This window comes from Haliotis rufescens, unplaced genomic scaffold, assembly GCF_023055435.1.
Source record: "Haliotis rufescens isolate VD_foot unplaced genomic scaffold, xgHalRufe1.0.p SCAF_16, whole genome shotgun sequence".
Lineage (NCBI taxonomy): Eukaryota > Metazoa > Mollusca > Gastropoda > Lepetellida > Haliotidae > Haliotis > Haliotis rufescens.
The window spans coordinates 8386948-8412894 of NW_025963846.1; the positions used below are offsets into that span (position 1 = coordinate 8386948).

General features: G+C 41.2%; 1 protein-coding gene across 3 annotated transcripts in view; it reads right to left on the reverse strand.

The window, feature by feature from the left end:
* LOC124134166 overlaps window positions 1–25947 on the reverse strand; it is a 57068-nt gene that overhangs the window by 2538 nt on the left and 28583 nt on the right. The window contains exons 19-30 of one of the 3 annotated variants that reach the window (XM_046498869.2): window positions 24582–24812; window positions 23210–23277; window positions 22692–22827; window positions 21785–21880; window positions 20905–20993; window positions 18887–18981; window positions 15459–15507; window positions 9036–9106; window positions 7351–7421; window positions 4962–5052; window positions 1536–1595; window positions 535–630 (exon numbers count right to left, since the gene is read on the reverse strand). In XM_046498869.2, coding sequence (XP_046354825.2) covers window positions 535–630; window positions 1536–1595; window positions 4962–5052; window positions 7351–7421; window positions 9036–9106; window positions 15459–15507; window positions 18887–18981; window positions 20905–20993; window positions 21785–21880; window positions 22692–22827; window positions 23210–23277; window positions 24582–24812 — 1153 coding nt within the window. Of the gene's footprint in view, window positions 1–534; window positions 631–1535; window positions 1596–4961; window positions 5053–7350; window positions 7422–9035; window positions 9107–15458; window positions 15508–18886; window positions 18982–20904; window positions 20994–21784; window positions 21881–22691; window positions 22828–23209; window positions 23278–24581; window positions 24813–25947 lie in introns of those variants that run through there. The other 2 variants (XM_046498877.2, XR_006861063.2) reach the window with 2 other exon arrangements.

Sequence of the window (25947 nt, forward strand, 5' to 3'; positions counted from 1 at the left end):
TGGTTCAAGATTGATGACAAAAACAACAAATACAAAAATCAGGTATAAAAGTTAAAATACAGATCTAGGTAAATTTATTTATATTTTGACTGACACAAATTTATTGAATAGCAAGAATATGTAAACAATAAACAAAGTGTGGCCTAACCACACACACATCTGAATTCGCCTCCCAGTTGTCAAAGATGCTGCTATATGCAGTCTACAGTTAGGCATGCAAGAAACATATGATCGTGAGTTTTGAGTCCCAACTTGTCCTGAGTGTTTCCAGGGTTGTCAGCACCACACCCATTTTCATGGATTTCATCAAAGTGGTAAACATCTAAGATCTGCATCATTTCAGGCTTTCCTCCCACATGCCGTGATATAACTGAAATACTCTCCCAAGAGGCATAAACCTCTAAGATTAGCATCACTTCCGCATCATCAAGCTGAGATGTCTAGATACTGTCAAAAGCGGCGCAAAACTAAACTCCTTCTCTCAGTTCCTTACTGAAATCATACAACAGTGCAGCATAAGTTGCAGGCGCTGACCTTTTGTTGTGTCCTTGAGATGACGGATGAATATTTCCAGTGGAGGGAAGGACATGTGGCTGCTGGATCCACTGGCCATGCTGTCATTGTCCCTGGCTGCAAGGAGATCAGAACTTTTACTGATGGAGAACCACTGTTGAAACTACAGTACAATTAGGTAGGCCATCAGTCCTAATAATAATAATGGCTGAATGTGATACAACCTGACACAGGTACCATCAACCACCTGACACAGGTACCATCAACCACCTGACACAGGTACCCACAACCACCGAGCCCTACCACCTGACACAGGTACACACAACCACCTGACACAGGTACCCACAACCACCCAGCCCTACCACCTGACACAGGTACCATCAACCACCTGACACAGGTACCATCAACCACCTGACACAGGTACCCACAACCACCGAGCCCTACCACCTGACACAGGTACACACAACCACCTGACACAGGTACCCACAACCACCCAGCCCTACCACCTGACACAGGTACCATCAACCACCTGACACAGGTACCATCAACCACCTGACACAGGTACCATCAACCACCTGACACAGGTACCCACAACCACCGAGCCCTACCACCTGACACAGGTACACACAACCACCTGACACAGGTACCCACAACCACCCAGCCCTACCACCTGACACAGGTACCATCAACCGCCTGACACAGGTACCATCAACCACCTGACACAGATACCCACAACCACCCAGCCCTACCACCTGACACAGGTACCATCAACCACCTGACACAGGTACCCACAACCACCCAGCCCTACCACCTGACACAGGTACCATCAACCACCTGACACAGGTACCCACAACCACCCAGCCCTACCACCTGACACAGGTACCCACAACCATCCAGCCCTACCACCTGACACAGGTACCATCAACCACCTGACACAGGTACCCACAACCACCCAGCCCTACCACCTGACACAGGTACCCAGACCACAAAAACCTTATGAATGTTGTTAAAAGATATCTTACATCTATCCTTAAGTGACAGACCTTCTCTTGTGTCTTCTTTCCCTTTTGCTAATTTGGCTCCTACAGATAAGAAAGAAAGAACAAAGCTATTTTAATGGTGCAATTAATTCACATGAAAATGAAAGTCTAATGTTCTCACTACAATAAGTTGAATGGCATACGTGTGAGTGAGTGAGTGAGTGAGTGGTTTTAAAGATATTATGAACAGTATTTCCATAGTATCATGGTGACTCGGCGTTATATGAGACGAAAACCGTGATGAAGATTTCAGACGTTACCATTTTGGTTAAAGCCATGAAAATGGGTATGGTGCTGATAACCAAAATCGATCAGGGTGAACTGGGATTCAAACTGACAATCATAGTATTCAGGCATGCAACAAAGGGAGGCAACTCTGCATAGCGAGAGATAGATGTGGTGACATTTAACGAGTAAGGTAAACATAGCATGGTATCAAATGTGCACTCTTGTTTATTATGGCCAAAGTTTAGTGCTTAAAAGAAACTTCAATAATTATCATCCGCACAAATCACCCCCCATGTATTTGTTTGCAGATGACAGATTTCGCTTCGTTATTGGACCGCCTCCGTGGTCTAGTGGTAGAGTGTCCGCCCGGAGAGCGGAAGGTCCGGGGTTCGATCCCCGGCCGCGTTATATCAAAAGACATTAAAAGATGGTACTTATTGTTACCCTGCCTGGCCCTCGGCATTAAGGGCTTGAAACAAGGACATATCGGCTTGGAGTCAGTATTGTGTCTGAGTGGGGTATTCATGTTAAACTGCGGCATGGTATCTCAGTCTGCTAGAACTATTAATCGGCATCAGTCCGGACTAGTACAAGCAGCCACACACACACACACACACACACACACACACACACACACACAAACACGTGCAAGCACATCGCTATATAAGAGCAACAATCTTGGACAAGACGTGAAACCCAATTTCACCTCACCTCATTATTGCCAGCAGTTATGGATTACACGTGTTGCAGGGATACATTTCTAGCATCAGTGAGTGATGCACGTGAGTTATATCACGTCAGCTTAATGTGGGAGGAAAGCCCGAAGTGATGCAGGTCTCAGACGTTTACCACTTCGGTGAAACCAACGAGCATGGGTATGATGCTGACAAACCTAGAAACATAATTGGGGCGAACCAGGATTCGAACCCACAATCATAGGTTTCTGGCGTGACACAACTCTGCACAGCAAATCGCGGCGCCTTAGACGACTGGGCCACGCGTGCCCCCTTTCTAGCATCAGATCAGCATCAGCATCACTAAACACAACTCTAAGCATCATATGTAACACGTTATATTTGGGACAACACTTTCTGAGTAAAGTATAGATTCTCATACTACCGTCCGGGATTCTAACTGGCATTGTGTGTTCACTGTTCTCAGTATCATATCAGGCTGAGTGAGTGAGTATGGTTTTACGCCGCTTTTAGCAATATTCCAGCAATATCACGGCGGGGGACACCAGAAATGGGCTTCACACATTGTGCCCATGTCGGGAATCGAACCCGGGTCTTCGGCGTGACGAGCGAACGCTTTAACCACTAGGCTACCCGACCGCCCCCATATCAGGCTGAACATGATGTAGCCCCTACATATCAGCTCACTTAGGAGAAAATTCTTTTCATCCTAAAACCATGCATGTGAGCACCAATGACAGAGTGGATTTTTATGCTGATGGGAACAGTACTTCAGCTACAGCATGTGTCTGTTTTATGTGGGAGAAAAACCTGAAGTCATGTAGGGCCTAAACGTGTGTGTACCACTATGAATCTCAATAATAATAATAATAATTATAATAACTACAGATTTATATAGCGCTGGTATCCAGTTCGGAGAACTGCTCAAAAGCACTTCATTTGAGTCTACAGAAAAAGAGACATTACACACCTAGGAAAACACAAAGCCTCAATACTCCAAGAAAGATTTGGTGAAAAGATAGGTTTTGAGTCTTGATCGGAACAAAGTAGTTACAAACTTCTTTGCCTGGAACGATCATATTGCCTCCGAAGTTGAGACTAGGATAGCTCACCCTGATGGCGTTGTTGCACATAGAGAAGAACTTCAGTTTTGTCACAGTTTAATTTGAAAATTTGTCAAATTAGTGGTTAAATCGTTCGCTCGTCACGCCGAAGACCAGGGTTCGATTCCCGACATGGGTACAATGTGTGAAGCCCATTTCTGGTGTCCCTCGCCGTGATATTGCTGGAATATTGCTTAAGCGGCGTAAAACCATACTCACTCACTCACTCACTTTATAATATTGATCTTTCAGAAATGTTCTAACTGTATACTTCTACCATTAAATGCTAGTAAATGATTACGATAACTGCAGATAATTTAACCCTGTGCTCTCCTGAAGAGCTTGAATACAAGTTAAAAGTGGGGAAGTCACAATTACTGTTACGTTGATGCGTCTTATACACAAGCCCATATAGTGCATCTGCCAGTTTATACTGTTGAAGTAAAACTTTACTCCAATAAAAATCAATTGTTTACGATAATTTCTAGTGGGTATCTTCCATGTTCACCACAAACCTTGGCGATGATTGCTTAAATTTAAGGCTATGCTGGAATATTTTAAATTAATTCTAACCTAATTAATTAGGCCGTAAACAAATGTACTGGACAGTCAATGGACATTTCAAACTATCTCATCTTCATAAACACAGCTAAGATTCAGGGTAGAATAGGTCTTCAGCAACCCATTCTTGCTGTAACAGGCAACTATCCTTGTCGTAAGAGGCAACTTACGGGATTGGGTGGTCAGACTCGCTGACTTGGTTGATGCATGTCATTGTATTCGAATTGCGTGGATCGATGCTCATGATGTCAATCACTGGACTGTCTGTTCCAGACTCAATTATTTACAGACCAGCATCACATAGTTGGAATATTGGTGAGTGCAGCGTTAACCAGAACAAAAAAAAATTGTAAACACAACAAACATTGCTGTCTGTCATTGGATGTCTGTCGTGAATTTTAATACTTTTATAGTTTATGTCATTTTGGACACATTCAAGGCTTTTCAAGATAGTTTTGTATTTTTCAAGGCTTTTCAAGATTAACACTTAAATTCAAGGATTTAAAGAGGGACCTTAAAATTCAAGGCTTTTCAAGAGGGACCTTAAAATTCAAGGCTTTTCAAGAGAGACCTTAAAATTCAAGGCTTTTCAAGAGTGACCTTAAAATTCAAGGCTTTTCAAGAGCGACATTAAAATTCAAGGCTTTTCAAGAGAGACCTTAAAATTCAAGGCTTTTCAAGAGAGGCCTTAAAATTCAAGGCTGTTCAAGAGAGACATTAAAATTCAAGGCCTTTTCCTGCCTGTATGAACCTTAAAATATAAGCTCACATAAACAATGTATAGGTGAACTAGATATAGATAAGTAGTTGAGACAGATTACCTTCTAGTAGTATCTCCGTCACCTGCTGATGGGCGAAGTAACGGTCACACAGGGGATGGTTCCAGAGGCGGAAACACTCTTCAGCTAGTGTCTGGAACACATAACACCACCACAACTAATGAACACCACAAAAAAACAGGGGACAACATTCTTGTATTGTAGCACCAATGGCATAGTTAACATCACAGTGGCACGGCTGAACTAAGTTCCCCATGCTCTAATGGCACGTTTAGTAATCACATGTAAAAATGTAACGAAAGCCTTGTGATGATCATAATTATGTAACACATTTGAGAAATAAACTTTGCACATAAACCTTTTTCTTTGAAATATATTCTGGGTGGCACATTTAAATCTAAATTGGTGGTGGGGTAGCCTAATGGTTAAAGCGTTCGCTTGTCACGCCAAAGGCTCAGTTTTGATTTGCCATGAGTCCAATGTGAGAAGACCATTTCTGGTGTCCTCCGCTGTGATATTGGTGGAATATTGCTACAAGCGGCATAAAACCAAACTCACTCACTTAAATTACAAGGGGCATGCCCAAACATCTCTTTTAGTGCCGTGTGGCACACTTGAAACAAACTTCTCCATTCCTGGAAACTAAAGTTGACGGATTCGACTTAACAAAGCTGTCAGTCAAGCCCAAATAGCACTCAAAAACATCTATCATTTTGGTAAAACCCATGATCATTGGAATGTTTTTTAAAATGGTCATAATATGTTTGGTGTTTCACATGAGTCGGCAACAGTCCAGCAATATTACTTCAGCCTGTAAATAATCCATCCAGTGATTGATATCATGAGCAGCATTCCACATTGTACGATGACACACCAAATCAACAAACTTAACCATCCAATCTGATACAGTTGTTCTTGCGCTGAGCAATTTAAGTGCTTGGGACCAATTCTAACGGGTTCCTATGATTCAATATAGTTGTTATTGCACCAAGGGGGGCACGGGTGGCCCAGTCGTCTAAGGCGCCGCGAATCGCTGTGCAGAGTTGTGTCCCTATGATTGTGGGTTCGAATCCCGGTTCGCCCCGATTATGTTTCTAGGTTTGTCAGCACCATACCCGTGCTCGTGGGTTTCACCGAAGTGGTAAACGTCTGAGACCTGCATCACTTCAGGCTTTCCTCCCACATTTAGCTGACATGCCGAGATATAACTGGAATACTGTTAAAAGCGGCTTTAAACCCAACTCACTCACTATTGCACCAAGTGGTATAAAGTGCTTGGGACCCATTCTAACCAGGGTTCCTAAGATTCAATATAATTGTTCTCGCCCTATTTACAGTATACAGGCTAAATCACTGCAATGGACACAAGGCTGATTTACAGTATACAGGCTAAATCACTGCAATGGACTCAAGGCTGATTTACAGTATACAGGCTAAATCACTGCAATGGACACAAGGCTGATTTACAGTATACAGGCTAAATCACTGCAATGGACACAAGGCTGATTTACAGTATACAGGCTAAATCACTGCAATGGACACAAGGCTGATTTACAGTATACAGGCTAAATCACTGCAATGGACACAAGGCTGATTTACAGTATACAGGCTAAATCACTGCAATGGACACAAGGCTGATTTACAGTATACAGGCTAAATCACTGCAATGGACACAAGGCTGATTTACAGTATACAGGCTAAATCACTGCAGGGGACATTAGACTGAGACTTTGTACATTGTAGTTAGGTGTTAAATCTTAAACTATGGCACTAATCCACTTGGGCTGTAGCGATTCACCGATACCTATGGTATCATCAATACATAGGTACACACGATACTTAAATCGTCAGATTGTCAAATCACAATAAGCTACAAATAGAACAGGAACTGATGGAATTACCTCCTATAAAGGAGGAGTGAGTGAGTGAGTATGGTTCCAGCAATATCACGGCGGGGGACACCAGAAATGGGCTTCACACATTGTACCCATGTCGGGAATCGAACCTAGGTCTTCGGCGTGACCAGTGAACGCTTCAACCACTAGGCTACCTGACCGCCCCCCATAGAGGAGGAAGTAGCACAGCGCCACCTGTAAGCATGGCGGAACTCAAGGACGTGGTGGTAATAGTGGCCTACTAACACATTTAATAACCATCCCTTCATTTAAAACAACTGTTTTGGTCTTGTTTTTTGTCTGTTAAAGGTTTTGAGGTAATAATAAATAAATGTATGTATGAGTTGTATTTCAGGGATTTCATCATGTCATTTTATTTGTTGTTTTGTATCGTCAGTCTGTATCGTGATATGTATCTTATTGCAAGATATCAAGCGATACCCAGCTCTATAGTCCAGGGTCCTCCAAACTCTGACTCCAAACCGATCAAATCACCACTCCAATCGTAGTGCAATCCATGCATCTAATTATCGTACCTTTGGCAATCTGGAAATGATCTGGTATTTGATCTCTGAATTTTCTTTATCCTCGTCACAATCAGGCACATCTGGAAAAGCAATCAGAATTAGTGGAAGTTGGGTCAAATCACCACTATTGACGGTATTTGAGTTATGTCATAGCGTGCCAGCTTAATGAGTTAGGCAATGTAACACATGGCCTGCCAATTTCCTACGCTGGTGAAGCCAGTGGACCTAGATGTGATTTTGATAGATAAAGGATTGTTATCAAGGTATATGAATGAATGAATCTCTCTCATCTATCATTTGCAACATGCTTTTCAAGTTTGTAATTGCTGATTTCGTCCAACTTATATTAAAATTATATCAAAAGCATATGTACCACATTTCCATCCTACAGTGCTGGTATTTCTGTATCGAAGGTGTCTGTCAATATCTATATCTCCTGACAGAAACCCCTCCTTTTTGAGGTTGCCAAATCAATGTTTCTTCATAACAAAAACACCTCTGTACTGAGGGTGTCTGGCAATATCTATATCTCCTGACAGAAACCCCTCCTATTTGAGGTCGCCAAATCCATGTTTCTTCATAACACAAACACCTCTGTATTGAGGGTGTCTGGCAATATCTATATCTCCTGACAGAAACCCCTCCTATTTGAGGTCTCCAAATCCATGTTTAGTCGTAACACAAACACCTCTGTATTGAGGGTGTCTGGCGATATCTATATCTCCTGACAGAAACCCCTTCTATTTGAGGTCGCCAAATCAATGTTTCTTCATAACAAAAACACCTCTGTATTGGGGGTGTCTGGCAATATCTATATCTCCTGACAGAAACCCCTCCATTTTGAGGTCTCCAAATCAATGTTTCTTCATAACAAAAACACCTCAGTACTGAGGGTGTCTGGCAATATCTATATCTCCTGACAGAAACCCCTCCTATTTGAGGTCGCCAAATCCATGTTTCTTCATAACACAAACACCTCTGTATTGAGGGTGTCTGGCAATATCTATATCTCCTGACAGAAACCCCTCCTATTTGAGGTCTCCAAATCCATGTTTAGTCGTAACACAAACACCTCTGTATTGAGGGTGTCTGGCAATATCTATATCTCCTGACAGAAACCCCTTCTATTTGAGGTCGCCAAATCCATGTTTCTTCATAACACAAACACCTCTGTATTGAGGGTATCTGGCAATATCTATATCTCCTGACAGAAACCCCTCCTTTTTGAGGTCTCCAAATCCATGTCTTCATAACACAAACACCTCTGTATTGAGGGTATCTGGCAATATCTATATCTCCTGACAGAAACCCCTCTTTTTTGAGGTCTCCAACTCCATGTTTCTTCATAACACAAACACCTCTGTATCGAAGGTGTCTGTCAATATCTATATCTCCTGACAGAAACCCCTCCTATTTGACATCTCCAACTCCATGTCTTCATAACACAAACACCTCTGTACTGAGGGTGTCTGGCAATATCTATATCTCCTGACAGAAACCCCTCCTTTTTGAGGTCTCCAATTCCATGTCTTCATAACACAAACACCTCTGTACTGAGGGTGTCTGGCAATATCTATATCTCTTGACTGAAACAACTCCTATTTGAGGTTGCCAACTCCATGTTTCTTCAAGTTATGGAGTAAAAGTAAATTATTGGAGAGGAGGAGCAAACCCCTTCATGTCTTACATCTCACCTGCAAGAAGCTGTGTGACAAACTGGCCAGTGAGGGACAAGACTCCTCGGTCCACATACTGTAGAAACAACCTGCAGAGAGTGAGTGAGTGAGTGAGTGAGTGAGTGAGTGAGTGAGTGAGTGAGTGAGTGTGAGTGACTGAGTGAGTGAGTGCGTGCGTGCGTGCGTGCGTGCGTGAGTGAGTGAGTGAGTGAGTGCGTGAGTGAGTGGGTGAGTGCGTGAGTGAGTGAGTGAGTGAGTGAGTGACTGAGTGAGTGAGTGAGTGAGTGAGTGAGTAAGTGAGTGAGTGAGTGAGTGAGTGAGTGAGTGAATGAGCAAGCACTGGAACACTGAGCTCTGTTCAAGCAGTTATTAAGTGAGTGAGTGACTTTGGTTAAACGATGCTTTGAACAGTATTTCTTAACACCATGTCAGCTTGATGCAGGGGGAAAGCCTGACGTGTCTCTGATGTTTACCACTTAGGTGAAACCTGTGACAGTCTAGGAAATAGTCCTTTTTAAGACTATTCCAGAGGACTAATGGATGTAAACCTTATTCCACTAGTCCTCTGGTTTTGTAGCGAGTCCTGCTTGAACGAGACAAAAATGTTTAGTTTTCCATCAGTTTTAAAAGGTTCCAATTTGTAGCAAAACTAAAGCATTGAGAGCTGGCTTAGAATTATAGACATCAAAAGCTAGTCAAAGAGGACTACCATTCTTGGGTTTTGACTTGTCCTCAGCACAATTTAGTAGTCTCTGGCTAGCAGACTACCGTATTTTTTTGAGTATAGTGCACACTTTTCTTTCCAAAAAACCACAGTTGTGTAGGAGGGAGCGCGCATTATTCACGAATTATGAGTTTGGATGTTTTTTTCCCCCACGGAAAGACATTACCGTGAGCACGTTACACCGGAAATACCATATCAACAAATCCATACTGAAGTACGCAAATTAATCATGTAATTACACTGTCTGGCTATAAAAAGTGTTCTTTGTATATCTGGATTTATGTTTGTAACTTATTTCATTAATTTTATTCAAAACTCCTTTTAATATTGTTTAAATTAATTTTGGCGAAATCGTGTGTGAAGTGATCAGAAGATCGCACAACTCACCCTTATTAACAGCAACCATGATCAGATTACCGCTATTGACGCCTTGAAACGAACTTTAGTTGACAGAGAATGGATACATATGTCATAAATGCCATACTTTGACTCGTTAAAAGTCATATTTGTTCTTATTTGACGATTCTATGTCAACAAGTAATTCTAGAAATTCATTTGCCTTACACCAAGTTACACGTATGGGCAACACATCCGCAACCTGTGCTACCCATCTTTTACGGTTCGTGACACCTGTGTGCAACACATTGAACACAGGTGTGTACCTCGTTTGTCACTCGTGTGCAACATGTAAAGACACCATAACTACTAATATCCTCCAACATACTACAATATCATTCCATATCCTCCAACATACTACAATATCATTCCATATTCTCAAACATACTATACGCTACTACAAAATCATTCCATATCCTCCACCATACTACAACATCATCCCATATCCTCCAACATACTACAACATCATCCCATATCCTCCAACATACTACAACATCATCCCATATCCTCCAACATACTACAACATCATCCCATATCCTCCAACATACTACAACATCATCCCATATCCTCCAACATACTACAACATCATTCCATATCCTCAAACATACTACAATATCATTCCATATCCTCAAACATACTACAATATCATTCCATATCCTCCAACATACTACAATATCATTCCATATCCTCCACCATACTACAACATCATCCCATATCCTCCAACATACTACAACATCATTCCATATCCTCCAACATACTACAATATCATTCCATATCCTCCACCATACTACAACATCATCCCATATCCTCCACCATACTACAACATCATCCCATATCCTCCAACATACCACAAAATCATTCCATATCCTCCACCATACTACAATATCATTCCATATCCTCCACCATACTACAAAATCATTCCATATCCTCCACCATACTACAACATCATCCCATATCCTCCAACATACTACAAAATCATTCCATATCCTCCACAATACTACAATATCATTCCATATCCTCCACCATACTACAAAATCACTCCACAACCTCCACCATACTACAACATCATTCCATATCCTCCAACATACTACAATATCATCCCATATCCTCCAACATACTACAATATCATTCCATATCCTCCACCATACTACAATATAATTCCATATCCTCCACCATACTACAATATCATTCCATATCCTCCACCATACTACAATATCATTCCATATCCTCCACCATACTACAATATCATTCCATATTCTCCAACATACTACTACAATATCATTCCATATCCTCCAACATACCACAATATCATTCCATATCCTCCATCATACTACAATATCATTCCATATCCTCCAACATACTACAATATCATCCCATATTCTCCAACATACTACAATATCATTCCATATCCTCCAACATACTACAATATCATTCCATATCCTCCAACATACTACAATATCATTCCATATCCTCCAACATACTACAATGTCATCCATATTCTCCAACATACTACAATATCATTCCATATTCTCCAACATACTACAATATCATTCCATATCCTCCAACATACTACAATATCATTACATATCCTCTAGCATACTACAATATCATTACATATCCTCCAACATACTACAATGTCATCCATATTCTCCAACATACTACAATATCATTACATATCCTCCAACATACTACAATGTCATCCATATTCTCCAACATACTACAATATCATTCCATATTCTCCAACATACTACAATATCATTCCATATCCTCCAACATACTACAATATCATTACATATCCTCCAACATACTACAATATCATTCCATATCCTCCAACATACTACAATGTCATCCATATTCTCCAACATACTACAATATCATTCCATATTCTCAAACATACTATACGCTACTACAAAATCATTCCATATCCTCCACCATACTACAACATCATCCCATATCCTCCAACATACTACAATATCATTCCATATTCTCCAACATACTACTACAATATCATTCCATATCCTCCAACATACTACAATATCATTCCATATCCTCCATCATACTACAATATCATTCCATATCCTCCAACATACTACAATATCATTCCATATCCTCCAACATACTACAATATCATTCCATATCCTCCAACATACTACAATATCATTCCATATCCTCCAACATACTACAATATCATTCCATATTCTCCAACATACTACAATATCATTCCATATCCTCCAACATACTACAATATCATTCCATATCTTCCAACATACTACAATATCATTCCATATCCTCTAGCATACTACAATATCATTCCATATCCTCCAACATACTACAATATCATTCCATATCCTCTAGCATACTACAATATCATTCCATATTCTCCAACATACTACAATATCATACCATATTCTCCAACATACTACAATATCATACCATATTCTCCAACATACAATTAGTAAAGAGTTCAGCACGACAAATGCTACCCTGAACACCCTACCAAAATTGCCTATTTGTATATTAAAGTATTCGATGAAATGAATTTGGTCCAAACAAAAACATATATATATTCTGTTATACCAAACATTAAATCAGTAATATTACTCTCTAAAAACAACGCTGGTATATAAGAAGACACCATGCTTACAACTGATGTTATAATAACCTGTTGAAGCCTCTGGGGTACCATATAAATTCAACAATATGTAGAAATATTTAAGCTCATTATTAACAATACTAAAATATACCATACAATGTCCTTGCTTGAAACTGAAAGATTGCTGATACAATGTCAAACATATTCACTAAACATGAAATGTGTCGGAATGATTGACTCTTAGAAAATTCTATATATATTGTCCATGTAACTCCCCAGATAAATAACTTTATGAAGAATTACAGACTTTAAACCTTGATTTTTAAGTCTCAGTTGAGAAATTGAAAAACTACGTATGATAAAAAACCCTGAACAAGTGTTTGTCTGGAGGACAGAATGATTGTGGTAACTCCGTAGTCTGTAGCTTGAATAAATATATAGCGTCAACACCAGAGAATTGTCAATCTCTATTAACTGCCGAAACAGATTACATTGGTAAAAATTATAGTATACTCAACAACAAAAGTTCCTGTGACACCAATATTTTAGTGTATTTTTCAAACAAGTAAAATTTGGTTTTCAGTATTGTAGTACATGTATGGAATCAAGTCATAAAAACGCAACTGCTACAGAAAAGCATGCATTCCATGCAAGAGTTGACTTTTATGCAAGCCCATTGCATTTCACTACCCAAGAATGGGTATAAAAACATGTGCATTAACGGGATTCCATATGCATTGTTTAGCACCGTGCTGACAACAACCACTGAGAAAAACAACAAAATTACCAATTATACAACATTACGAAATGCCACGCCTGTCTGAAAATGAGCGTCTGCGAGCCATTGGCATGCTTGAAGCAGGATTGAGTCACTGGATGTTGCAAGACAATTTAACATCCACAGAAACACCATTTGGTGTTTATGGTAACGTTGGCAACAGACAAATGCAGTCAGAGACAATCCTCGAAGTGGCAGGCCACGCGTAACGAATAATCGAAACCAACTGAATTCGAACAACACACCTACGAAATCGATTCCAGCCAGAAACAGTGACTGCAAGAAGCATCCCTGGCCTTCGACGAATATCTTCACAAACCGTATGTCGCCGCCTCAGATGTGCAGGGATTGTCACCAGAAGAACCGCCAGACATCCAATTTTGACAGGAAACCACCGTCAAGCACATCTACAGTGGTGCAGACAGCGTCTATGCTGGACGGCCATGCAGTTGGGACAAGTTCTATTTACTGACGAGTCTAGTTTTCACCTCAGCCACAGCGATGGACGGATTCGAGTGTACCGATGTCGAGGTGAACGTTACATCAATCATTGAGTCACGGAAGAAGATGGGTTCAGGGGCGGCATTACATGGTATGGGGTGGGATTACAGCAAGGCAGAGGACCGGTTTGATAGTGGTAGAGGGAAATCTCAATGGACAGCGCTACCGCGACGAGATCATTGGCCCTGTTGTTCTACCGTTTTTGCGTCGTCATGGCCCAGGCATTACCTTTCAACTTGAAAATGCTTGGCCTCATATTGCTCGACTTGTTCAGGATTCTCTTCAACAAAACAACGTGAATGTCATCCCCTGGCTGGCTCACTCCCCTGATCTCTCATCAATCAAGCACATGTGGGATGAGATGGATCGGCACCTTCGACGTCAACCACATGTTCAACAAACACTCCAGGAACTTCGAAACATGCAAATATGTCTTCATGTGCTCAAAACAGAAATTACCCTTCTTTTTTAGGGATCCTAATTACACATTATGCAACAAGTACTTATGTAACAGCTTAATGTCGTCATTATCACACAGCATAACCCTATCACCTGTGGTTGTCGTCATTCCCCTGGTCATCAGTGTATTGCTTTATTATGCTCTCAATGCTACTGTCAAACCCTTTCAAAAAAGATTGTCAATAGCCGTGTTGCTACTGTCAAACTCATTCGACAGGCGAATAGCACAACGACACCCCAAAATAAAACTTGCACTAACTATTTTTCAAGTAGGTTTTACGTGTCATTTAAATTATGTTTGGTATGCGTAGATGCTCAGCTTACAAAATATCAAAACTATCTATAGTTTATTTACCTCAAAAAGAAAACATGGTGAGTTAAGAAAGTACTGGACAAATTTCGCGGCACACAACTACCAGAAACGGCCATTGTTGACTTTTGGCACTTCACTTTGAGCGGCATGCAGTCTGATAGTTAATTATTTCATCATTTTTCACATTCGATCATAATTTTTGGTTCCCTAATGAAAAGTAAACACTCAAGTTCCTTAATTCACATTCGATCATAATTTTTGGTTACCTAATGAAAAGTAAACACTCAAGTTCCTTAATTTCTAAAAACTAGCAACTTTTAATTAACTATAAGCAAAAACAATCTGAATCGTAACATGACAACAGGTGAACTTTGCACTTATGTATAAATATTGCTATCAGAATTCATGATCTTTATTTTAGTTTTTCTCTCATCATATTAAATGGAAAATTACAAATGAAACATTCTTTGATTGAGAAGATCGTCAACTGTCGCCAAGGCATATGTATGAAGGCAATGTTAGCTTTGTTCATATTAAAATGGCAATAAGTTATTCTGAGGTCGGGTGAAGTGCGCCATGTTTGATTTTCATATGTCTGCTAGCATCATGACAAAGGATTTTTTATTTTCGTATATCACTTGAAATTAAGATGAAGGAGAGCTGCAGACAGGACGTACCTCAAGTGCAGACAGCGGAAGCCGAGAGCTGTGAAATAGGTCTGGAAACCTGGAAGGAAAACAAATTTTAAATTTCATCCAAACAGTGAAGAAGTTGTGCCACGGTACTGTGGCTGACCTGGCTTTTTAATGAAGTCTTAAAATGGTCAACAAAGACATCTGCTCAACAAAACTTGTTGCATAAAAAAACCCATATGTGCTGAATCCCAAAACTATGTAACAAATACCAGCTTTCATCAGAGCAAATAGTAAAGAAATTAAGTCAATTGGCCCAAAAGATCCTTTTCGAGGCTGCCGTGGTGGCCATATTGAAAACCGGATTCAAACCTCTTGAACAAATTTGGGTGTCAAGTATGTAAATTTCAGTGGTTTCATTGGAGAATATATTTAGCATGCATCCCAAAACCCACTGACTGATGCTAGACAAACAGGCCATGACATATAAGCTTACTTTCGGTCAGCTGACTTTCATCAGGTTTGCTATTTTCTTTAAAAAAAACCAGAACATATGTGCTGAATCCCACAACTATGCAACAAATACCAACTTTCCTCAGAGCATATAGTAAAGAAATTAAGTAATGGCCCAAAAGATCCTTTTCAAGGCTGCCGTGGTGACCATATTGAAAACCGGATTCAAACCTCTTGAACAAATTTGGGTGTCAAGTATGTAAATTTCAGTGGTTTCGTTGGAGAATATATTTAGCATGCATCCCGAAACCCACTGACTGATGCTAGACAAACAGGCCATGACATATAAGCTTACTTTTGGTCAGGTGACTTTCATCAGTTTTGCTATTCATTTTAATAACTTTGTTTTCACATATACAAGTAGCAATACCCAACTAGCCTGTCATACTTACTTATGGGGCAGTTTTCAATCTTGTACTGACTTACTCTGGTGTTCCTGAGCGAAGCTTATTGGCTTGGGTGTTATACCCCGTTTTTCTGGTAATCCTATTATTACTTCATTTTTATCTAATGACCCCCTGTTCTCTGGATCACGGCTCCGTGACTATCCATAAAAATTAAGATGAACATTCAGATCAAGTACATAAATGAGTTTGTTTTGACGCCACAGTCAATCAAAGACCAATGCTGTGCGGTTTGATTACACACTTCTACCAGGTCGAACATCGTGGATCTTTATTTTCTACTTAAAGAGAGCCCATAGCTCCGCTCACAGAGGTGATCTGGGGTCAAGGACGGTGAAAACGTGTCCGCGAGGTCAAGGTCTACCCGCATGCAAAGTTTCAATGCGCTGCGACATGTTTGACATCCGAGTGCCATTTGAGTGCATGGGTGTTGGACTTAGCGCATTTTCGACCAAAAACGTCAAATCGTCGTAGGAGTCTCAGACTTTGCAGGACGACTCCTTAGGTCACATGGAGCATTCTGAACCAAACATTTTTCGATTTGGAGCCAATGCTAATCCATCTACGAAAACCGTCCTGCCCAAGATGACCTTACTTGTTGTTAAATCCATCATCTATCACCCCCACTCTCCCCCCCCCCCCCCCATGCCCCCTCACACACACACATACACACACGGACGCACGCACGCACACACACACAACGGACCTAAATAACCTGGACAGGAAATACTGCTGACAGCCTCTGGTCAACACCACCGCGCTACCACAAAATGTGCGTCCAACTCTGAGGGGGCATTCTCAGTAACTTCACACTCGCTGAAATGTTTTCGCCTTGCATCCAAGATGGTGGACAAGTGAAATCGTATGATATTTGGCTATTTTAGGTCGATATGTCTTTTTGGATTACCCAATAAAGTCAATTCATGGTTACACGGTTGTGAAGAAGCCTACTTTATAACCCTTATTCATCTCCTTCTCAATCTCCAATAGAGCTACTCGTACTCACATAAAGTTGTAGTTATTATGTCACTGTTTTATTTCTTTAAAATTATATTACGTGTTCAGCAATAACAATTAAGATGAACATTCAATTTCCGATGCAAGTAAATGAATAAGTGTGTTTTACGCCACAATCAGTCAAAGACCAAAGTTAACAGGTTTGATGACACACAATCTACCAGGTACCACATTATGTTCACCCGATCCCCATTTAAGTCTCCTCTATATGGATATTCCTGCCGAAAAGCCCCCATGTACCTGGGAATCACATTAATACATTCATGCGCGGCATTCTCTACCTTAAGAAAATCATAGTTAACATGCTTGTCCAACCCGAACTACGTACCATCCCGCTCAAGATGAATGTTTTATGTAATATCCAACAGACCCCCATTTAACACACACACACACACACACACACACACACACACACACACACACACACACACACACACACACACACACACACACACACACACACACACACACACACACATCGCTATAAAAGTGCAATAATCGTGGACGCGACGGTAAACCCCATTTAACCTCACCTCACTGTGCAATTTGTAATTGCGACCACCATGTTCCAATCGTCTCAGTGATCGAATGATTGGGAAGTAATTGTAACTTGTGTAAACTGCCGGGCAAAAGTAAGTATACACCCATGTTTAATGGTGGTTAAAAATGAAACAAACAAGAAATGGTTATTCGATGGAGATATATTTGCTTTGGGTATCTTAGGCGATACTACATGCATCATATCAATGAGTGTCTCACAACAGGTGACGTGCACATGACGTCTTAAGGAACACAGGGGTTGCAATTTCACTGTACACGAGTGATAATAGAATGGCAGGCATTTTCTTTTGCCTGGTTGTGTATATATATCCTGGGAATATAATTTTAAACAGTTTGAGAATTGGTGTCGTTATTTTCTTTAACTGTTCTAATAAAAACATTCTGGATTGGCTAATATATGGTCTAGATTGTAAGGATTCAGTCGTTAAACACGTTACTATCGTTCGGAATTCCCTCTGTTAAAGTTTTAGAGATTGCATGATTAGAAATCACATTCCGACTGTCACTTTCATAATCTGGTAAGCGACGCACTGATTGGTTGGATGAAAGGTCGTGCTGACGTGACCCCTAATGGGATGTCCTCAGATCTTTGTTTAGCGGTAGCAAGAACTATGGTCTGATTTTAATGATATTGGGACGACATCCACCTTGTGTCTGCAATCCGACTATCCTCTCTTCCTGGTAAGTTACATCATGTCAAGAGGTCTTTGTGTGTCAAGGACGTAAGAAAATCAGCTGATGTCCGATGCTGAAGAACCGTGTTCACAGATGACCGACTTGGTATTTTTCTGCACTGACAGAAACTGGATATACTGACACACAGCTATTATAGATATTTAAATAACCCCTGATCAAATAGATGCCCTTCGTTAATCTCTGTGTAGTGTACCGTATAATTGGTTACAGCCTCTTGCTGATTGGTCCCCAGACTGGTCATCTGATTGTTGTTGTGGTTGTTTAGACGGGGAGGAAGCTCACCTGGGGGGGAGGGGAAGCAGAGTTCACACAGCATCAGATAGAGTCTCTCGTACAGCTGGAACAGTTCATACTCCTCGTCATCCGCTGCTTCACACCTATACACAGAAGTATTGATGAATGTAAGCCGCTTTTTAAGGAAATGCTAAAAAACTTGTATGTTTATGAACATGTGTAAATATACCCCCAATTCATGTTAAACATGTAACATTATTATATCTGCATATTGTAATCTTCATTCAGTTGGAGGAAATAAAGAATATCTATCTATCTATCTATCTATCTATCTATCTATCTATCTATCTATCTATCTATCTTTTTACAGGGACAGTCCTCTAGGTATTCAACTTAATGGGGATTCATTGATCAGTCATAAATATTTAAGGATTGACCTTGTATTTTTTTTGTTCATTGAGGTATAAATCGAAAAAAGGATGAACCGAAAACAATACACAGTCAATGCTTATAATTATATTCGACAATGTAAAACATGTTTTATCTACAATAGTTAAACCAAAAACAGTTGAACATATTAAAACAGACAAAAATGACAAGATTGATAAACATTCCTGATGTAGGAATATATACTGTGGCGTGAAATGAATCAGGTGATCATTTAATTTATGCACATAACCTCACATGTCAAGGCAAGAAGTGAGAAGTGTGGAATACAGTGTGAAGTGTTAAATACAGTGTGAAGTGTGGACTATGGTGTGAACACTGGAATACAGTGTGAAGTGCAGGAGGAATACAGAGTGAAGTGTGGAATACAGTGTGAAGTGCAGGAGGAATACAGAGTGAAGTGTGGAATACAGTGTGAAGTGCAGGAGGAATACAGTGTGAAGTGTGGAATACAGTGTGAAGTGTGGAATACAGTGTGAAGTGTGGAAGACAGTGTAAAGTGTGAACTAAAGTGTGAAGTGTGGATGACAGAGTGAAGTGTGGACTATGGTGTGAACACTGGAATACAGTGTGAAGTGCAGGAGGAATACAATGTAAAGTGTGAACTAAAGTGTGAAGTGAGGAATACAGTGTGAAGTGTGGAATACAGTGTGAAGTGCAGGAGGAATACAGTGTAAAGTGTGAAATAAAGTGTGAAGTGTGGAATACAGTGTAAAATGTGAAATACAGTGTGAAGTGTGGAATACAGTGTGAAGTGTGGAATACAGTGTGAAGTGCAGGAGGAATACAGTGTGAAGTGTGGAATACAGTGTGAAGTGTTGAATACAGTGTAAAATGTGGAGACAGTGTGAAGTGTGAACTATGGTGTGAACACTGGAATACAGTGTGAATTGAAGAATAGTGTGAAGTGTTGAATACAGTGTAAAGTGAGGAATACAGTGTGAAGTGTGAAATAAATTGTGAAGTGTGGAATACAGTGTAAAGTGTGAACTAAAGTGTGAAGTGTGGAATACAGTGTGAAGTGAGGAATACAGTGTGAAGTGTGGAATACAGTGTGAAGTGTGGAATACAGTGTGAAGTGAGGAATACAAGGTGAAGTGAGGATGACAGTGTAAAGTGTGGAATACAGCGTAAAGTGTGGAATACAGTGTGAAGTGTTGAATAGTGTAAAGTGTGGAATACAGTGTAAAGTGTGGAATACATTGTAAAGTGTGGAATACAGTGTGAAGTGGCAGTGTGGAATACAGTATGAAGTGTGGAATACAGTATGAAGTGTGGAATACAGTTTAAAGTGTGCAAGACAGTGTAAAGTGTGGAATACAGTGTGAAGTGTTGAATACAGTGTAAAGTGTGGAAGACAGTGTGAAGTGTGAACTATGGTGTGAACACTGAAATACAGTGTGAAGTGAAGAATACAGTGTGAAGTGTTGAATACAGTGTAAAGTGAGGAATACAGTGTGAAGTGGAAGTGTGGAATACAGTGTGAAGTGTGGAATACAGTGTGAAGTGTGGACTACGGTGTGAAGTGTGGAATACAGTGTAAAGTGTGGAAGATAGTGTGAAGTGTGGAATACAGTGTAAAGTGTGGAAGATAGTGTGAAGGTTGGAATGCGACTCACAGGTTGGGAAGGATGTCGTCGTCATACCCAGATGATTCTGTCCGTCTCAGACTCCATAACAGGTGACACAGCTGCTTGGTCTTCTGTACCTACACAGACAGTATTTCAGTTATATCCCTGTACCTACACAGACAGTATTTAAGTTATATCACTGTACCTACACAGACAGTATTTCAGTTATATCACTGTACCTACACAGGCAGTATTTCAGTTATATCACAGTGTCTCAGCTGTACCTACACAGGCAGTATTTCAGTTATATCACGGTGTGTCACCTGTACCTACACAGACAGTATTTCAGTAATATCACTGTACCTACACAGGCAGTATTTTAGTTATATCACGGTGTGCCACCTGTACCTACACAGGCAGTATTTCAGTTATATCACTGTACCTACACAGACAGTATTTCAGTTATATCACTGTACCTACACAGGCAGTATTTCAGTTATATCACGGTGTGCCACCTGTACCTACACAGACAGTATTTCAGTTATATCACTGTACCTACACAGGCAGTATTTCAGTTATATCACGGTGTGCCACCTGTACCTACACAGACAGTATTTCAGTTATATCACTGTACCTACACAGGCAGTATTTCAGTTATATCACGGTGTGCCACCTGTACCTACACAGACAGTATTTCAGTAATATCACTGTACCTACACAGGCAGTATTTCAGTTATATCACAGTGTCTCAGCTGTACCTACACAGGCAGTATTTCAGTTATATCACTGTACCTACACAGACAGTATTTCAGTTATATCACTGTACCTACACAGACAGTATTTCAGTTATATCACAGTGTCTCAGCTGTACCTACACAGGCAGTATTTCAGTTATATCTCCAGGACTCCAGGACATGTGTGTACCCACCTGACATGCCACATATTCCTTGGCCACGTTGTGAGCCTTCACCTTGTTGTCCTTCTTGAGATGGCGAGCCAGGTAGGACGTAAGCAAGTCTTCTGTCTACAACACAGTCGGCATGAGACATAACATGAGACACTTCTAGCTGTTCAATGTGTTAGAAATGTTATCAAACCACACTTGGACTCTTGATTGTATTCTGGATCAGACCGTATAGTTATTTATCTAATTTGACCACAAAAACAAGAATGTTAGTGCACAGTGAGTGAATGCCTCCAAAATGCATCTTCCCGAGGCAAGAGAGTTGACTGACTTTAAAAGTCCAGTTTCCACCCTTGCCGAACAAGGCTGGAATTCCTGGGCTCGATTGTAGCACCACCAGTGGTTATTACGAGTTCATCTTCCCAAGGCAAGAGATTTAACTGAAAATAAAAGTCCAGTTTCCACCCTTGCAGACCTAGGCTGGTATTATGGAGTTTCATTTTGGCTAGACTAACGAGTCTATGCATAGTCCAATCAAAATCGCGCACTGAAATCGAAACTGTCGTGAAGATTTCGATTGATTGCAGGATTTGCAAAGCATGTGCACCGCCAACTTGTTGTCAGCAGATATTTTCCAAATCTTTTCATGTTTTAATCAAGGTGCTCACGTGATTTGATGCATTTCGCGATGTAAGACCCATTTTATCACAGGTATAGATCTTGATTATCGATCAGATCATCCTGACTGGGTGCTGCTATTTTTGTCATGAATGACCTTGACCTTCAAGATCATCTAAGCATATGTCAGAAACATATCAGCTCATAAGCATATGGCTTCAAAACCAATTGCAGGGGCTGCGGAGGAGCTCAAATTTGAATTAACACATTAACGCTTCATGATCAAAGGAAACAATGAAAGTACAACACCTACCAGTGCATTTAGCTTCCTTGTCCTGGACACATCTTCACCATAGGCGCCCTGCAGGAACTGAGGCTGAGGTCCGAGCACCATCTCTGTCCGACTACGTCGCCCACTGCCACCATTAGACGCTTGCACTGGGGTATCCCTGCAGTACAATGTTAGGCCATTTCTCCTCCATCATCATCATCATCATCATCATCATCATCATCATCATCATCACTGGCCCAGCGAATAATTATTATTATTATTATCATCATCAACATCTTCATATTATAAGGCATGATTCAGATTATTTCAGTGGATACTTGTGACCTTTAGATAAATTTGTATAAAGCTTTTCAAACAACGGAAACACTCTAGTTAACATTTTCTCCAAATAACCATGTTGAGTAGCATATAATATTTTTCGTGGAGGTAAGAGGAGGGTGAAGATCCCAATACAGTTCTACAATGGGGTGAGAGAAAGAGAAAGCCTAAAAGGATCCCAATCTTAACCCAGATCTTGTCTCAACAGGGACAGTACCAACCTGTTGGTTCTGTGAATGCTTCCGAGGAACGCCTCTCTGGATGGTTTAATAACTCTCTCCCACTTGACCTGAAGTAGACACTGGAATGTTCACTCACACCAATATCTGGGAGAATACAGTGAGATGGCTCTAATGCTGTTTTGAACAGTATTTCATCAAAAACTTGCCCAAACCTGTATTTTGCCACTATTTTCAGTAGTTATTAATGCATATATATCCAGACGAGGGGTGGGGGTCCACATCCCACTGTTTCTAATTACACAGACATTTAATATTCTAAAGTTTCATTATTACATGATTACCAAAAGGGAATTCCAAATACAAAAATGTACCACTCCTTTTCTGAAACTCTGTATGCATGCTCGCACAAATGTTTTCAATAATAGTTAAAAGGCAATTATACTATCCTTCAACCTTACTGTTTTCTGTAAATATCATTCTGCAATATCCCAACATGCAGTCTGTGAAACCCATGGTGTCCCTCAAAGATCTGCACTCCCCTCCTCTGGATAGATGTGCACCCTGCTCCCCTTCTCTGGATAGATGTGCACCCAGCTCCCCTCCTCTGGATAGATGTGCACCCTACTCCCCTCCTCTGGATAGATGTGCACCCTGCTCCCCTCCTCTGGATAGATGTGCACCCTGCTCCCCTCTTCTGGATAGATGTGCACCCTGCTCCCATCCTCTGGATAGATGTGCACCCTGCTCCCCTCTTCTGGATAGATGTGCACCCTGCTCCCCTCCTCTGGATAGATGTGCACCCTGCTCCCCTCCTCTGGATAGATGTGCACCCTGCTCCCCTCCTCTGGATAGATGTGCACCCTGCTCCCCTCTTCTGGATAGATGTGCACCCTGCTCCCCTCCTCTGGATAGATGTGCACCCTGCTCCCCTCCTCTGGATAGATGTGCACCCTGCTCCCCTCCTCTGGATAGATGTGCACCCTGCTCCCGTCCTCTGGATAGATGTGCACCCTGCTCCCCTCTTTGGATAGATGAGCACCCTGCTCCCCTCCTCTGGATAGATGTGCACCCTGCTACCCTCTTTGGATAGATGTGCACCCTGCTCCCCTCCTCTGGATAGATGTGCACCCTGCTCCCCTCCTCTGGATACATGTGCACCCTGCTACCCTCTTTGGATAGATATGCACCCTGTTCCCCTTCTCTGGATAGATGTGCACCCTGCTCCGCTCCTCTGGGTAGATGAGGACCCCCCTCCCATCCTCTGGGTAGATTTGCTTACGTTTGAATTAAGTTCGTGCTCTCCCACTCATTCTCTTAACAACAAATTCAAGCGTGAATGGTAAAAGTACACCCCACCCCTCAATTCTTTAACGGCCCTTATTATAGTGAATATAAGGATCCAACTACCCACCCTCTCTCTCTCCTCATCTGATGTGATTTTTGCGAACTGCTTGCCAATGATGTCCAGGTTAAATCGTGGGGCATGATCCAGTTGTCTCATCCTGAGTCTGCGTCGTAGGATGTCCCACATGTCTTCACTGACTGGCTGCTGACTCTCCCTCTCTCGGGCTGTCTTGGTACTGATGTTGATACTGTCGAACGACGTGTAGGACAGACGGGCAAGTCTGTCTCCTGAAGGGCTCTGCAATCGGAACATACCATTCAAGTTTTTAAAGGGATATCGTCACCATATTGGTGAACTTATTTCAGTAGTTCTTAGTAAGCATTATCATTTTGATTAGCTAGTTCATGTGGCTCGTTCACACTGCTCGATCACGCTGCTCGTTAACACTCCTCGATCACGCTGCTCGTTCACACTGATCGATCAAGCTACTCGTTCACGCTGCTCGTTCACACTGCTCGTTCATGCTGCTCGATTACGCTACTCAATCCCGTATGCTTCATGTTCACACTGCTAGTTCGTGCTGCTAGTTCGTGCTGCTCGTTCACACTGCTCGTTCATGCTGCTCGATTACGCTACTCAATCCCGTACGCTGCTTGTTCACACTGCTAGTTCGTGCTGCTCGTTCACACTGCTTGTTCATGCTGCAAGATTACTTTTTATGTAAACATGGTTGTTGGAAAAAAAATATAATAGAAAATCTTCCAGATATATTTATTTTTAAAAAGTGTTATCAGAATTTGTTGCCATGTGTGCAGTGTTAAAGCTTGCTTTAAACCTAGTGTCTTGCACTTTTAACCTATTGCATGCTAATTGTTTCAGTTGACAACTCATATCAGCATTCAGTGGGATAAATTCTACTGTTAAGTTCTTATAATTTCTCTCCCTTTTTATTAATATAGTATATTCTTTTGAAAAAATTGGAGTCCCATAATCTAAATTTTTAAGCCAGACAGTTAAAAATTTAAGTCATAAGTTTAAAAGAATGAGGGACAGACAATGGGTAGTGAGCCGTGCAATAATTTCACTTTGTCATTGTGGGAGTGAGTGAGTGAGTGAGTTGGGTTCAACGCCGCTTTTAACAGTATTCTAGTTACATCACGGCATGTCAGCTTAATGTGGGAGGAAAGCCCGAAGTGATGCAGGTCTTAGACGTTTACCACTTTGGTGAAACCCACAAGCACGGGTATGGTGCTGACAAACCTAGAAACATAATCAGGGCGAACCGGGATTGGAACCCACAATCATAGGTTTCTGGTGTGCCCAAGGGACCCAACTCTGCACAGCAAATCGCGGCGACTTAGACGACTGGGCCACCTGTGCCCCCTGTCATTGTGGTCCTGATGGGGTAAAAGTTCAAGTGAGCAGGACAGCT